At 37.3% G+C, this 17,970-nt stretch overlaps 1 protein-coding gene across 30 annotated transcripts in view; it reads left to right on the forward strand.

Annotated features, from left to right (window-relative positions):
• Dlg2 (discs large MAGUK scaffold protein 2) overlaps window positions 1–17,970 on the forward strand; it is a 2,051,694-nt gene that overhangs the window by 1,580,383 nt on the left and 453,341 nt on the right. For all 30 annotated transcript variants that reach the window (XM_039089312.2, XM_039089327.2, XM_039089335.2 and 27 more), the window contains 2 exons: window positions 374–518; window positions 2,698–2,836. In XM_039089312.2, the coding sequence (XP_038945240.1) occupies window positions 374–518; window positions 2,698–2,836 (284 nt within the window). The remainder of the gene's footprint in view (window positions 1–373; window positions 519–2,697; window positions 2,837–17,970) is intronic.

Genomic DNA, 17,970 nt, shown 5'->3' on the forward strand with positions numbered 1-17,970 from the left:
CTCATCCAAGACCCTCATAAAGTCTCAGTAATTATTAATTATATCACTGAGCTGCATAACCAGCCTGACAGATACTATATTTTAGTCATAAAAACTATAGCAAATATTTAAAAATATTATTTACTTTTTTCTATAAATATCATTCTATATGCTATTCCATGTCACTGCCTTAGAGAGATGGACAAAGCTGACTTGTTTCATAGCATTGATGACTATATCTATTTAAAACTTAAATTGTATGTTCTACCAAGAATGCTAAACATTGTAACCAATCTTTTAATAAGGTCATACTTCCGAATATCATACTGTCTACATGGTGGTTTTCTTTCACTTCATAGGTTTAACATTCATATTGATCTTTCTCCCCTTTCAGGTAAATAACTATAGTTTAGAAGAAGTTACACATGAAGAGGCTGTAGCGATATTGAAAAATACATCTGATGTTGTTTATCTAAAAGTTGGCAAACCCACAACCATTTATATGACTGATCCTTATGGGCCACCGGATATTACTCACTGTAAGTACTATGCTTGGAGTCATCCTCTAATAGCCTGCCAGTTATACAAAATGAAACTCCACAAAGCCACCTACACCTCTGCCTACAATTTCACTCTTGTCACACTTCTGGAAATACTTCAGGGAAATATTCTATTTATTATTTCCATGTTGTTTTATGGGACCTCAGTTTATGTTTTGAAGGTGGTACACCTTGATGTGTTCCTCCCACCATTACTGGAAAGACAATGATATGTTTTTTAAACACAGTGATGGTGATAGTGTTAGAACAACACTTCATATGATAGTCGCTCAATCCCGTGGAACATGAGTCTTCTCATGCCATTGTATCCTGTGCCCTAGTTTAGAACTATGTAGCAGCAGAGTGAAAAGCAGATGCTGGCCAAACATACTCTTCCTCCTACAAAAGAACATTGTCCCTCGACATGATAAAATCTCCATTTTCAATCACTGCCATAACTTTTATCTTTAGGCAAATGTGTTATATTCTATAAAAATCAAGAAAATAATCCATCCTTGTGTCTGTAGCAGTGGGTGACGCAGGACTCGTAGGGCAACAACATGAATCACTATTCAAATTCACTGCTAATTAGGCATTGTGCCCTCTCTTCTGTCTTCTGGAACTAAATTTAGAAAGAATTCACTTTTTATGTAAGTCTAATGGATATTTTTGTTGACATGAGTTGGCTTGCTGATTTTGAAACTTTGAGAGTTCAGTTGTGATCGGGTACACTAGGAATGCCTTCAGGGCCCAACTATTAATTCACACTATCGCCTGAAGCAAGTTGTTGAATCTTTCTTAGATTTAGATGTTTCTCTTGAGGAAAATTTAAAAGCTGCATAACCTTAGCTAAAGGCCCATTACCTTAGCTATTACTTTTTGAAATAATGGTCTCAAATGTCTTACCCTCTAAATGGCCTTTTCTTTTCCAAAGAAGGCCCTAAGCTGAGATAAGCCTTACCTTAGTATAGGAATGAGTTTTGACTTTCAGAGACCTTTGAACTTGATAATTTAGAGGAGTCAGATTTGAGAATCTATGAGCCACTCTGTAAGGCCAAATAAATGCAGTGGTAGAGATTTCTTTTAAAAGGCAGAACATAAAACTTTCTAATCAATTAAAGTAATTTAGCGTGTGCACCATACATGTAAAGTAAGGTGTGAGATGCAGCCCTGCCTTCAGCAGCATGGTTGGAGAGTCAGCAACTGAAATGTGTTAATAGCAACACAATTTAGCAGGAATAAGAGGAAATATATACTGTCAGATAAATAAAAATAAATGTCCTTTAGAAATTCAAAGAGGGAAGATTTCCGATCTATCTTTGAAAGAATGGAGAAACTTCATTCCTTCTGAATTTTACATTTGAGATGGGGTAAGAGATATGAGTTGTAGATACTCCATTCAGTAAAGCAGTGGTTCCGACATCAACATCACAGGTTTTTGTCTGAGGATTCGGAGCATGGATCAGGAGCATTGAAATTGGTCAGTTTTATCAAATTGATAAAGAAATGAATGAATATTATGTCCTAAACAGTAGTGACAGTGAAAAAAGTTTAAGTCAAAAAGCAAGTGCAAAGTTAGATTTTGGGAGTTCATCTTAGCATCAAAACAGATGTGAGGAAAGAGCGGAAAGGAGCCCCAGTCAAGAAAGCCCTCAGGGAAGAGGCATCGGTAAGAAGGTGGATTAGGGAAGAACAGAGGAAAAATGCTTGAGACTGCAGACTTCCTGTGATAGAAATACAACATATTTATGGAGAACTCTTTATAGGAAAATTTGTTCCCTGGGAGCCTCTTGCTTTTGATAATTTGATATTAATTATGTAAAGTGAATGTGAGTCCTACAATTAGAAACTGACATTTTTGTTTCAATAGAAAATTAATCATCGTTCTAAAAATGTGTGTCAGTTGAGTCTCTCCTTCAGTTCTTCTTATCACCTAATTATGCTAATTTGGGTTACAAATACAACCGTTATTACATCTTTCCAATTGTAAAGTCACCAACCACTTAATATGTGGGAAATGCAAATGCACAGCAACTGATCCCTTTTGGAGAACAAGAAAAACATTTTTGGCATGAAGCAAAGGCTTTGTGTTTTTTAACTCATCCTCTGAAATGTAACACTTCATATCACCCACATAAAAGGTTTGATTCCATTTCTTTTTCTCTCCCCTATTCCTTAGCTTATTCTCCACCAATGGAAAATCATCTACTGTCTGGTAACAATGGCACGTTAGAATACAAAACATCCCTGCCGCCCATCTCTCCAGGAAGGTACTCACCAATTCCAAAGCACATGCTGGTTGAAGATGACTACACAAGGTCAGATATGCTTTTGGATTAATTGGGTTGATGATGGTTTCTAGGAAAAAACTCACATTTGTATACTATGTCAACTGTTGCTTAGCAAACGAAAGCTTCACGCTCCCTATAATTTTACCTTAAGTAAAAGTCTTCCACTACGTGTATATAAACATGTAATGGTATTTCTTGCTGTATACTCCCAAATTCAATGTGGAGAAACAGTATTATGCATGTATCTATCACAATCATTGGCTAAGACTTTTTACATTTGCTCCCATTTGGGTTTTGTGGCAATTTAGTAGAGTAGCTTTCATTGTTGGATGAAAGATGATCACACCCAGACTCAGAAAGAGGGGGGTAGCTTGCTAATGCTATCCATATGGTTTATGAGTTCATAACTGAAGAAACCCTCCCCTTTGAACGCTACTTAACATGGTCTTCCTGTCAAAGGTGACGCACACTTAATGGGATTTGGGAGGTCCCTTCCTAATGCAGGAACTATAGGAAAAAAGAAGGCAGGTGAATTTGGTTCCAAAGAGTTTCAAATTAATGGACCATGCTAATTCTAAGAGGGAATTTAGCAGGAATCTAAGGATATGCCACATTACTAATACCACAGGTGACACAACAAAGAAACAGAACCCTAAAAAAGTGGTCTGATGGTTCACAGAGAAAAACTTCATTTATTTAAATCACCATCAATAAGAATACTACAAATAGTGACTGATAAATAAATGAATTAATTAATTTACATAAGTGAATGAGAAATGTTCTTTTTTCTTAGTATTTTTAAACATTTCATTCTAAAACCAGTATATGCTTAATACACTTGGCAAAGGAGTGAAACTGTAAAAAGTCTCCTCAAAGAGAATTAGTTCTTTTTAACAGGATACCCCTTGGTGGGTTGACCACTTTCCAATGGATGATCACACATCCAAGAATGTATGCAAAAGTAAATTTGGCTTGAACAGTGTTTTTAAAAAGGAAAATAATATATTTTCCAAAGGAAGACCAAAAGTGGATTCCATAGGAGGAATTGGGGGATTAGGGAAGCAGTGACTATGGCTAAAACGCACTGTACAAAATACTCAAAGAATTACAAATAAGACCTCCCTCAAATTCTTTTTCTAGAACCTATGTTAAGATGACCAGTATAGCAGCCTATAATGAAATTTTCAAGCATGTACAAATGTGTGCATACATACAACTGGAGGCTGGTCTTGACTTTGTTTTTTAAACCAAATATGAGATTAAGGAGTCACGCAGTGGTGAATCATGACTTTAATCCCAGCATTTGGGAGGCAGAGGCAGGAATATCTCTGATTTAGAGGCCAGCCTGATCTACAAAGTGAGTTTCAGGACAGCCAGGACTACACAAAGAAACCCTGCCTAAAAGAGAAAGAGAGAGATTAAATATGTGTGAATATGTCATATATATATATATATATATATACACACACATATACATATATTCATAACAAATATAGATGTATTGTTTGGGCTTTATATCTTGTATGTTTAATTGAAGTCATTTGTCAGTTTTTACAAAGTAAAAGAGACACCATGCTGCCATGAGTTTCTTTGTCTCTTCGGTTCTTTAATATGTATTTCTAGGTGATTAAGCTTTTCCTAGTTATTTCACAATACCAGGTTGCTGCAGTAGCTTGTTATAACTTTAGCCAGGGAACAAAGAGTTTGGAAGCTGAAGATATGCATCTGTGCTGAGTCTTCCCTGGGCTGAGATGCCTGAGCTCTGTGCTCTTAATTATAATAAGGACTATGAAAGATAATCCTCAGGGCTCCATGAAGTATTTGTACATATAGACACCTTTATGCTCCAGAGCAATGATCTGTTTGCTCTCAGCCTGCCACTAATATTGAAGCTGGTTTTAATTTGAAATGTCATTTTATCTTACTAGGCCCCATAATAAATTAACATTTGTTAAAGCCCTTTTATAATCCTGGCCACTTGCTAGCTGTTTAACATACCCTACTCATTTAATCCTTTTAAAAACAGAGAGAAGGACTTCTTTTTTATTGGATATTTTATTTACATTTCAAATGTTATCTCCTTTCCTGATTTCCCCTCCACAAACCCCTATCCCATCCCCTGTTCCCCTGCTTCTGTGAGGGTGCTCCCCTACCCACCAACCCATTCCCACTTTACTGCCCTGGCATTCCCCTACACTGGGACCTCAAGCCTTTACAGGACCAAGGGCCTCTCCTCCCATTGATGCCAGATAAGGCCATCCTCTGCTACATATGCAGCTGGAGTCATGGGCCCCTCCTCTTTGGTTGGTGGTTTAGTCCCTGGGAGCTCTGGGGAGTCTGATTGGTTGATCTTGTTGTTCTACCTATGAGGTTACAAACCCCTTCAGCTCCTTCAGTCCTTTCCTAACTCTTCCATTGGGGTCCCTGTGCTTACACCAATGGTTGACTGAGAGAATCCACATCAGTATTTGTCAGGCTCTGGCAGAGCCTTTCAGGAGACAGCTATATCAGGCTTCTGTCAGCAAGCATGTTCTCTTTAATAGCTGAGTAGTACTACATTTTCTATATCTATTCCTCTTCAGAGGGACATCTGGGTTCTTTCCAGCCTCTGGCATTATAAGTAAGGCTGCTATGAACATAGTGAAGCATGTATCTTTGTTATATATTGGAGCATCTTTTGGGTATATGCTCAGTAGTGGTATAGCTTGGGTCCTCAGGTAGTACTATGTCCAATTTTCTGAGGAACCGCCAGACTGATTTCAAGAGTGGTTGTACCAGCTTGCAATCCCACCAACAACGGAGGAGTGTTCCTCCTGAGAGATGGACTTTATCACTATTTAGAGATGGAGAAATTAAGCTTCACTCAAAGTTTATGGTTGCATAGCTTTTAAGTAGGAAAAGGGGCAGTTTTACAAACCTAACTAGAATGAAACACTTATATTTTCTCTTTAATATAAAAATGAAAATCGGGCTGGAGAGATGGCTCAGCGGTTAAGAGCACCCGACTGCTCTTCCAGAGGTCCTGAGTTCAATTCCCAGCAACCACATGGTGGCTCACAACCATCCGTAATGGGATCTGATGTCCCCTTCTGGTGTGTCTGAAGACAGCTACAGTGTACTCATATACAAAATAAATAAATAAATCTTTAGAAAAAAATGAAAATCAAATTAAGTGAATTTTTCTCATCAGAGAAGAGCATGGCAGAAAAAGGATCTGTAAGATCTGCTGAGAGTTAGCAAGGCAAGTGAGACCTAACTCTAGCTCTGGTTATCTGTGGCCATGGTCAATGCCTTAACATCTGCACACCTCAGCTTCCTCATCTCTGCAAGGGAAGAGGAGTTGAGTCTATCTCAGGGAGTTGTAGTGGTTAAATGAGAAAATCACACAAGCAACCTAGAACCGTGTTTGACATGTAACAAATACATGGTAGATGTTGTCTATATAGAGTGCCTATACTCATTGTAATTTCTAACCAACATTAGAGTGATACAGAATGTTCTTGCAGACAGATAATCCCTCTGGAGTATAGTCATCCTACAGTAGTATGTCTCTTTGCCTTATGTCTTGCCTTGACTCCTTCCATGTTTCCATGCAAGATATTCTTGCTAATAACTACACAAAATCTTCTGAATGGCTAGTACCAGCAAAAATCGTGAAGAAAATTCTATCAGTTCATGCAGTCCTTCTTGCCACTCTGTCAGCATTGGTGTGTCCTGCCTCGTATTCCCCCTGCTGTAAGCTTTCTATGGACCAAAAATACTTGCTCAAACACAGATTCAGTATTTCATTCATTATATTAATTTAATATTTTCTATTTGACCATGGGCACTAAAAATCTAAAACTTTTAAATTGAATTAAAAAATTATGTAAAGCAGTGCCCATTCTCCCTGCTCCAGATTTTCCATAGAAGCAACTTTATTAGTTGTTTTATAACCCTGAAGTTACATACTCTAGTATTAAAATTCCCTTCTTTTGTAAAATAATTATCATAATTAACAGCAGTTATTATGTCCTTACCTAGAAAAGAAAAATGTTGGCAATTTTGTGTCAGTTCTTATTGTTTTAAATGCCAAGAGTCTTTTGGATAAAAGTTTTTAAGATTCACTTGATTTTTACATGTGTGTGTGTGTGTGTGTGTGTGTGTGTGTGTGTGTGTGTGTGTGTGTGTACTTGCCACTAGTACGGAGGTGTCTGTTGCGATGAGCAGAGGATGTAGAAACCCCATGACTAGAGTTATAAGAGGTAGTGAAGCCACGTGATATGGATGCTGAGAACTACACTCAGAAGTAAATGTTCCTAACTGATAAGCCATCTCTCCAGTCCTGAATAGAAGTCCAGAGCCTAGCAGAATTCAATCACCACTGCATTGTGGAGCATTATCAGAGGTCCCTAGTACCACAGGAGGTGTTCAGGAAACATTTATAAATGGTTTTTGAGGTTTGTATAGATGCCACAGCAACAACCATAACATCAAATGCAATTTTAGATAAGAGGTGACCTTGATTCTGAACTTGAAAATCCGTAAGTATTGATCAGAAATAAAAATCAGACATTTGCAATGGGTAGAGAGTTTGTAAAAATGTAAAGAGGAATGCAAGCTAAAACTATATTTATACACACATTTATATCTATGTCTGTAATTTCTATGTGATAGTCTTGATTTTTACAAATAGCAACAATAAAAGAACTAAAAGGAACTAAGAAAATGCCTCATTGTCATACAACAAGAATCAGAGAAAGGATTCCAATTAACCTACCCTTAGAGGTCTCTTCCTCACATCCACACCTTTCCTCTCTCAGAGATGATTTTGTGGCTTGTAGTCTTAGCACTGCCACTCAACACCTACACAGTTGTTCAAGTCACTTAGTCTCTGTAAGTGGCATTGGCAAGGGAGAGTGGGGGAGAAAAAATTATTTTAATGCTCCCCCCTCCCTTTGACCCCATCAGCCATGGCAGGTGAAAGAGTTGGCCCTCACAGGACCATGAGAGCAGAAAAACTGGCTCTGTCCCTACCCTGGGGAGCACAGCAGGTATGGTCCTTGATGTGGGGCTGCAGATGAGCCAGTCCTAAAGGGAGAGCCAGCCCTGCCTCTTGTTTGCTGTGTGGTGGTGTGGTCAAGGGAAGGATGCTCTTCCCCGCCCCTCTTTCCTTGCCCATCTATGGCAGGCAGGAGGGCTGGCCCTGGATCCTGAGAGTGGGGAACTGGTCATAGCCCTAATTTGCTGTGCCTACAGGAAAGCAAGCCCTGAACCTCTCCTGCGAAACATGGAAAAGCTGGACCTAGTTAGACAAAGAATTATAAGAGTAAGAGATGGTCCATAACATCGAATAATGTTTCCATGACACCAGGCAGTTTCACATGTGAACTCATAGTCATTGTAACAGGGTGCACAAGCCCTGCGCGAATTCTAGTTAGACAAAATCCCTGCATAGAGAAGCGAAGGTGGGCAAGAATCACATCAATATCAGTGCAACCCTTTGCACTTGATACAGTCTGAGATTAGGGAGTCAGTTTTCTTTAATAATATGGCCCCAGGTTAGTTAACCACAGGCCAAGAGAGGTTAGCTAGGAAACACAAACTAGTCTCAATGGGAAAAGAACTGAAAAGGAAGAAATCTCAAAATTGGATGGAAAGAGATGGGAGTGAGGACAGGGAGTTGTGGTAGGAGCTGGGAAGAGGTTACAATGTGAATTTCTTCAAAATACATTCTACAAAATACTCAAAGAATTAAAATAATGTTAAAACAAAGTAAGTTTGATGGGCACTTGGATTTTCTTTAATATAAAAATACTTTGGCTTCAAGCCAAATTATTTTTTATACAAAATCATAGAGTAATGTTAACATTATCAAAATACTTATTTTCAGAGACATTTATTCTTCCTGGAAAAATATCACAAACTCTAAAACAAATTATGCTTCCCAAGTTTGGGAGACAGTGAGTTTAATACAAACTTTCCAAATATTGTATCTTGTTGAAAGTCTTTTACTGATGACCCAAGGTGGGGCTCACCCATCAGGGCCAGGCTCTATAACAACAAGACCCAGAGCTTTCTGTCAGAGCATGAACACACTCCAACCTTCCTTTTCATCTTGAAATCAGTGATTTGAGGGAGGATTAACCGAACTCCCTTTCTTCACACATGACCAGTCTTCCAATGTGCTTTTAACCTATAAGGGAAAGCAGCCAGCAATGCTATAAGCAGGCGACTGACCCTACATGAGAATCATGATGAATAGTCAGTGATTAGGTCCTGAGTCCCCAAGGCCACCCGCTCACCCCAGCCTTGACTTCTTTCTACTGCATGACTTCGGATGTGCTACGTAACTGCTCTCTGCTTCAGATTTCTCCGTTATAAAAGGAGCGGTGTAACAGTTCCTTCCTTCTAGTTTTATGGTGACAGTAAATTGTTTTTATACGTGATGTGCTGGAAAAGAAGTAAGCACTTGTTTGGACTAGCTGTTATTAGTACTATTAAAAAATAAGGTTTTTAAGATGAACTGTTTCACAAGTAAAACTTCCTGGTAAACATCTTCCAACTACTTGTAGAAATGCAGTCAGCAGTCTGATACAGCTGCTCAAGCAGACCATAATCTCTGTGTGATTCTTCAGTATGCTTGGGTTGCAGCATACATGGCAACATTTTATTACGAGAAACCATATAATCTGATAGCTTTATTGAGAATGTTTATTTTTATAACTACCAGGAACATCTAATGCCACCTTAACTGAAAATATATAAAGTCGGGGCCAGTGGAGCGAGGCATAGTATAAGCAGTCTCCCCACTCGACCTCTTAAGCTAAATCCAATTGTGCTTCAGATAATTTGTGAGATTTTATTTCTCCTTCTTGCTTTTTGATAGTAGCTGAAAACTAACATCAAGCAGGACTCTCTGTTAAAATTCTGCAAAGCAGGAGCAGATTACTCATAAATTTCATAAAGTCTCATTATAAAATGTCAGCAAATTAAGGATTAATAAGCAAAAGTCTCCAAGTTACGCATCCTGTTCAGTGTTGCCTGCCTGATTTCTTCAACAGGGAGCCTGCTGGGGAAAGCCTCCTTTGAGGTGAAGTATTATAATACAAAGGAAGGAATGGGTTAACACTGGCTTCGGAGATTATTTTATTAAACTGCAATGTGAGTTCTCTGTTTATTGATGAGGGCTCCATATAGCCATTAAAGATTGACTCACATGAGCCCAGAGATGTGATTCATAAAGTGAACCAGTTAGAAACAGAACATTAATGGGGAAGTTGGCAAATCTTAATTAAAGGAAAACACCTAAAACCGTATTGGAAACATGTTAAGTTGTTTACTGTCAGATAAATTAATTCAATGTTAGCAAAACTGAAAATATAATGAACATTTTTACAGACACATAGATGTCCTTTATAGATATTCATTATTTTCTCTGCCCATAATAAACAACACTGTTTCTACAGTTTTATGGAAAGTGGTTATTACGTATGTATAGCTATGTTGTTGATATAAGATTCAAATTGTTAAATCAATGTTCTTTTGCTTTGTGGCACAATGAGTTCATCATCACCCTTTCAGGCTGACTGATGCAATAAAAAAGAAAAAGAATAGACTAATGACAGACAATGAAGAATTTTTTAAGGATCAATAGTTGTCCCTTGTACTGCAAATCAATTGCTATCAACAGTGCAATGAGCACCTTGCTTCCAGCCCTTGTCCTTGTGTATTGAAACAGGTAACATGCTATTACTCAGGGCATCTGGCCATGAGCTACTCCTCTAGGAGTTTGCTTTAATTGCCGTATATTGCTGAGATGATAATATACATAGAAACTGTCTAATTCCTAATTGTACCCATGTACCTACTTCAATAGTTGAATTATCAGTGACAGTATTGTCATCCATGGGTGGATTTCCCATCATCTTCTTCATTACATGCCATAATGAAAATAATACCATTATTAATCATTATCATCATTATTGTTATTGAGATTATTCATTGTCAATGAACACCTTAATACGAGAAAACGGTACACTCTCAACATAACATTCCAGATATATAGTCTTGCTTTATTGCAGACTTAACAAGTTTCATAAATTTGGGGGTTATATAATTCACTTTTTGTTTTGAGATGATGTCAATAATATAGAATATGAGCCAAAATAGTTTTTAAAATATTACATTCCCATTGTTCCCAGGTATTATTTGTAATGTTCACCTCTAAAATTATTTTCTTATTTTAACTATCAGCTTGCTTTATGTTTTTTGGATTTCTGCTTTTTTAAATCTAGTTTTATTATAAAATAATGTACATTTCTATAAAGGTTATAAAATTAACAAAACACAAAGACTAACAAAGTATGTATTCTACCAGAGGAAGATAGTCAAAAATTCAAATCATGGACAATATTTCACCAGCTATATAACTTTATTATATGCAGTTGAATTATAATTTACTTAATAGAATTTCTATTAGACATTAGATATTATTATTTATAATAATATTTTCTATTTATGTTTAAATTATATGTCTATATCTTCATTGTTTAATCAGCTTCTTACTTGATTTCCTCTTAGACTTGTAAACAGTAAATATTTACAATAGTAGACTTGCATTGGTCTTTATCTTGCCTCTACATAGTCTGCTTTTACAGTAAATGATCTATTTCAGTTTTTCTCTTGCCACAAACTATGTGGTCAACCCCCTCTCCATTTTTCTTTCACATTCTTCACCCCATTAACCAGCAAGCTATTCAAACTACCATGTACAGTGTGCTTGCTTTTCTACAGACAGCACACTAGGTCAAAATATGACATTTATTACCTGATTATTGTAGAAGTCTCCAAATAGTTTTTCTTTCTAACATTTTTAGTCATACCACATGATACATCAGTGCTTAAAATGATAAATCAGACAGTGCGGCTGAAACTATTTGTAAATGAGAACTAATAGCAGCTTCTACACACACACTCTGCAAATGAGTGGTCACCTTTCCACTGGTATAGAGGAACAACCAAGATATGTATTAGGAACCTGAACTTTGAGTGCTATCTTGTATACCTGTACCAAGTGTCCTGTGAAAACAGGGGAACTTGTTTGTTTTGGATAAAAGCCCTGGTAAAAAGAAGAGTTCTTGGAATATATTTAATACATAGTAAATATATGTATTTTAAATATGATAGAATCACATATGGGAGAGTATTAGCTTCTTTAGTGTACTGACAGATTGGCTTTTTAATTTTTTTTGTTGTTGTATTTATTCACCCACCTGTGTATGGGAATGATTTTCTTGATAATCTTGTCATTAAAATGAATACATTTCTTTTTAATTTCATTGACTTTATTTGTATTTTTAAAAGAATAGAGGTTCAAAACCATCCCTATCTCACACTTCCTCCTCCCTAATTCCTGACCTAGTTCCTCCCACCAATATTCTGTCCATGCTCTGTGTAGTCTTATTTATTGTTTTGACCACTGCGTCCACTAAGTGCTGCCTGTATGTCAATAGGTGTAGAGCCATCTACTGGATATGGGAGTGATAGAGATTAGGAATACTAGTAAGAAATGATCAATAAAACTGACTTCTTATGGTAGCTTACACAGAGTCCAGACTGTAAGGGAAGTCAAAAAACATTAAAGTTATACACAAAGATATGAGGAAGAGGTCCTTAAATTCATCCACTGGCACCAACACTGGTTTATGATTTTTTTTAATTTTTATTAGACATATTTCTTTACTTATATTTCAAATGTTATTCCCCTTCCCAGCTTCCTGTCCACAAGCCCCGATTTCCTCCTCTCCCCATTCCCTTCCCCGATATGGGTATTCCCATTACACATCCCCCTTAATGCTCCCCAATATTCCCCTGCACTAGGGGTCCAACCTTGGCAGGACCAAGGGCTTCCCCTTCCCCTGATTCCCCAACAAGGCTTTTCTCTGCTACATATGCAGCTGGAGCCCTGGGTCAGTCCATGTATAGTCTTTCGGTAGTAGTTTAGTCCCTGGAAGCTCTGGTTGGTTGGTGTTGCTTTTTCTATGGGGTTGCAAGCTCCTTCAACTCTTTCAATAATTCCTCTAATTTCCCTCCAAGAGGTCCCTATTCTCAGTTTGGTGGTTTGCTGCTAGCATTGACTTGTGTATTGGACATGCTCTGGATGTGTCTCTCAGGAGAGATCTATATCCGGTCCCTTTCAGCATGCCTTTTCTAGCTTCATCAATCTTATCTAGTTTTGGGGGCTGTTTGTGTGTGTGTGTGTGTGTGTGTGTGTGTGTGTGTGTGTGTGTGTGTGTGTATGCCACATGTGGGTCAGACTCTGAATGGCCATTCCTTGAGTCACTGCTTCCAGACCCCTCCTATGGGTATCCCCCCCTTTTAAGAAGGAGTGGGAGCATCCACATTTTGGTCATCTTTCTTCTTGAGCTTCCTGTGGTCTGTGGATTTGAGTTCTTGGCTAATATCCACTTATCAATGAGTGCATACCAAGTGTGTTTTTCTGATTGAGTAACCTCACTCAGGATGATATTTTCTAGTTCATTCCATTTGCCTATGAACTTCATGAAGTCATTGTTTTTGATAGCTGAGTAGTACTCCATTGTGTAGATGTACCACATTTTTTTAATCCATTCCTCCATTGAAGGGCATCTGTGTTCTTTCCAGCTTCTGGCTATTATAAATAACGCTGCTATGAACATAGTGGAGCATGTGTCTTTTTTATATGTTGGGGCATCTATTGGGTATATGCTCAAGAGAGGTATAGCTGGATCCTCAGGCAGTTCAATGTCCAATTTTCTGAGGAACCTCCAGACTAATTTCCAGAGTGGTTGTACCAGTCTGCAATCCCACCAACAATGGAGGAGTGTTCCTCTTTCTCCATATCCTCGCCAACATCTGCTGTCACCTGACTTTTTTATCGTAGCCATTCTGACTGGTGTGAGGTGGATTCTCATGGTTATTTTGATTTGCATTTCCCTGATGACTAAGGATGTTGAACATTTCTTTAGGTGCTTTTGGCCATTTGATAATCCTCAGCTGAGAATATTTTGTTTAGCTCTGTACCCCATTTTTTAATAGGATGATTTGACTCTCTGGAGTCTAACTTCTGGAGTTCTCTGTATATTTTGGATATTAACCCTCTATAAGATGTAGGATTGGTAAAGAACTTTTCCCAATCCATTGGTTGCCCTTTTGTCCTAAAGACAGTGTCTTTTGCTTTACAAAAGCTTTGCAGTTTTATGAAGTCCCATTTGTTGATTCTTGATCTTAGAGCATAAGCCACTAGTGTTTTGTTCAGGAAATTTTCCCCAGTGCCTATGTGTTTGAGACACTTCTCCACTTTTTCTTCTATTAGTTTGAATGTATCTGGATTGTTGTGGAGGTCCTTGATCCACTTGGACTTAAGCTTTGCACATTGTGATAAGAATGGATCAATTTGCATTCTTATACATGCTGACCTCCAGCTGAACCAGCACCATTTGTTGAAAATGCTATCTTTCTTCCATTGGATGGTTGTAGCTCCTTTGCCAAATATCAAGTGACTATAGATGTGTGGGGTAATTTCTGGGTCTTCAATTTTGTTCCACTGACCTATCTGCCTGTCTCTGTACCAATACCATGCAGTTTTCATGACTATTGCTCTGTAATACTGCTTGAAATCAGGGATGGTGATTCCCCCAGAAGTTCTTTTATTGTTGAGTATAGTTTCACTGTCCTGGGTTTTTTGTTATTCCAAGTGAATTTGCAAATTGCTCTTTCTATCTCTATAAAGAATTGAGTAGGAATTTTGATGGGGATTGCATTGAATCTGTAGATTGCTTTTGGCAAAATGGCCATCTTTATTATATTAATCCTGCCAATCCATGAGCATGGAAGATCTTTCCACCTTTTGAGATCTTCCTCAATTTCTTTCTTCAGAGATTTGAAGTTCTTGTTCATACAGATCTTTCACTTGTTTGGTTAAAGTCACACCAAGATACTTTATGTTATTTGGGACTATTGTAAAGTGTGTCATTTCCTTAATTTCTTTCTTTTTTCAGCCTGTTTATCCTTTGAGTAAAGGAAGGCTACTGATTTCTTTGAGTTAATTTTATACCCCAACACTTTGCCGAAGTCGTTTATCAGGTTTAGTAGTTCTCTGGTGGAACTTTTGGGGTCGTTTAAATACACTATCATATCATCTGCAAATAGTGATATTTTGATTTCTTCCCTTCCAATTTGTATCCCTTTGACCTCCTTTTACTGTCTGATTGCTCTGGCTAGGACTTTGAGTACTATATTGAATGAGTAGGGAGAGAGTGGGCAGCCTTGTCTAGTCCCTGATTTTAGTGGGCTTGCTTCAAGTTTCTCTCCATTTAGTTTAATTTTAGCTACTGGTTTGCTGTATATTTCCTTTACTATGTTTAGATATGGGCCTTGAATTCCTGATCTTTCCAGGACTTTTATCATGAATGTTTAGATATGGGCCTTGAATTCCTGATCTTTCCAGGACTTTTATCATGAAGAGGTGTTGAATTTTGTCAAATGTTTTCTCAGCATCTAATGAAATAACCATGTGGCTCTTAACTTTGAGTTTGTTTATATGGCGATTACATTGATGGATTTTCATATATTAAACCATCCCTGCATCCCTAGGATGAAGCCTACTTAATCATGATGGATGGTCATTTTGATGTGTTCCTGGATTCTGTTTGCAAGAATTTTATTGAGTATTTTTGCGTCAATATTCATAAGTTCTCTTTCTTTGTTGGGTCTTAGTGTGGTTTAAGTATAAAAGTAATTATGGCTTCATAGAAGGAATTCAGTAGCGCTCCATCTGTTTATATTTTGTGGAATAGTTTCTACAGTATTGGTATGAGGTCTTCTATGAAGGTCTGATAGAATTCTTCACTGAACCCCTCTGGACCTGGGCTACAAACCATATTCAGGATCAGAACATAGCCTGTTATATGCAGACATTATTTAAATGCCTTATAGAATTTATAAGAATTTATGGTAATGTTTATATTACATGTTTTTAAGAGTTATTTATTTTATGAGCCTGAGTATTCCATTTGCATGCATGTCTTCATGACCAAAAAGGGCATCAGACCAGAGAGGGCATCAGATCCCTTTACAAATGATTTTGAGGAATTTGTCTAATGTATTAGGAATTGAAATCAAGAACTCTGGAAGAGTAGCCAGTACTCTTAATTCTGAGCCATCTCTTCAGCCCTTATATAATATTTACAATGTGCTTTGAAGTACACTGTTTAACTAGTACCATAACTCAAGAAGGCAACTATAGTAATTATTCTTTGCACCAATACTCACTAGCCCATATGGACTCCACTCTGAGTGATGGATGGTTCAAGAGTGTATAAAATATGGCAGATTAAATGATTTAGACAGACCATCTGATATTATTTTCAATACTATAATTTATTAAGCATATAATACTTTTCTGTGATTCTCTTTAAAAGGACATTATTGAATAACTCACCGAAGTCTTACTAACTTCTTGAACTTGCAGTTTTGGAGGAAGTAAGACAAATAGAATCAAGTAGCATAGCTTTGGGAGCCAGGCAGACATAGGGCTGAATGAGAGTATTCTGGTCAAATATTCAAGTTCAGTTATGCAAGATTAATAGGTACTCTGGATCTAATGCACAGTATAGTGACTACAGAGAACAGTAGACATCATATAGTTAAATTGTGTTTCAGTGATGATTTCCCTACTCAATGGCTGTATAACATGAAGCTATGCACCTTCTCTGCTTTCTCAACTGTACAGAAAGTCACCTTTTGTTCATGGTGGCATTGAAGAACAGATCTCAGAATTAAGATAAATTGGCAGCCTTCATTTATTAAGTATTTTTTCCTTTTTTCTTACAGAGTTAATAATCCTTACCTGTTATTACTAATAATCTAAGTAAACACTTACAGCAAAAAATTAAAGAGGGGAGAGGTAGAAAAGGGATCGTTAAGTTTTTTATGGATTTATCATATACAATAATGCATTAAATATTAAAAAGCATATGAGAAACGAATGATTTATTAAGGCTCATTTGATGCCAGACATATTGATGTGTTAGCACATTGATCTGCCATCCTTGCCATGCCCTGGCATGAACAGTGCTTCTCAACCATTTAAATGAAATAAAGAGGATGCTTCATCTTCTTGATAAATCAACACTAGGATGAGGTGAACAACAATAAAATATGAAAACATATCTTGAACAATTGGTAACAGCTGTTACCACATTCTGAATTGTTACCTTGTCTCAAACCCAAAATATTCTATGTAGTTTTTAAATAAAGTATTGTCATTCCCATTTTATTAAAAAAAACACTGAAGCAAGAGATTTTGGTAACAATAAACCCTTGTGTAGTGTTGTTGTTGATTAAGTGTTGCACATATAAAGTCAGTGACGTCTCACTCCGTTTAACAAAATTTTAACTGTTTTACCTATTTTATCCTCCATTTTATAATGAGGGACCAAGACAGAGTGCTGTAGTTAGGTTCCAAAAGTCGTATTCTTGACCATGTTACTAAAGGTCATGCAGTCGGAATAAAACAGCATAAAGATTCAAAGCATCTCCAGCTCTCCATCTTCTTGGCATATCACAGAGCTGCTTTGTTAACTTTAAGATTTCTAGAATCTTCCTTGTGCTTCAGTTAGTCTTTTGCTTTTATCTTCTTCAAAAAGGTAGAACTGGAGTCTTATATGATGTCCTCATTCTAGAAACAGTTGCAATCTGTTTTGAGGAAGCAATCAGCTTTGGTTCTGTGCCAGATTGGGAGAAATACCATCTCTATGCATATCTTTCTGGTTATTACTCCAGACTGCATTTGCCTTAATGTACTCTTTCCTGAGAGAACTTGGTTTTAGCTATGATTGTAGCTCTGCATGTCAACATTTAAACATCTTCCCTGATCCTTTAATTGTTTTAAATTGGGATGACCTTGGCACAGAACTGAGTCCTTTCTCTTTATCAAAATATCAACTGATCCATTGGAGCCCAATCTGTCTGCTTAATGCTTTGTTCTCCCCTAATCTTTTTGAAAGACTCGTTTGCCACCTTCAGAGAGGGATGAAGGCAAAATGAAACAGCTGAAATAAATATGATAGCAGGAAAATTTCAAAGTTAATTACTTGAGGTTCTGCTCTGAATTTGAAATGATGTTGGGAAACCTTTCG

The sequence above is a fragment of the Rattus norvegicus genome, chromosome 1 (assembly GCF_036323735.1).
Source record: "Rattus norvegicus strain BN/NHsdMcwi chromosome 1, GRCr8, whole genome shotgun sequence".
Classification (NCBI taxonomy): domain Eukaryota; kingdom Metazoa; phylum Chordata; class Mammalia; order Rodentia; family Muridae; genus Rattus; species Rattus norvegicus.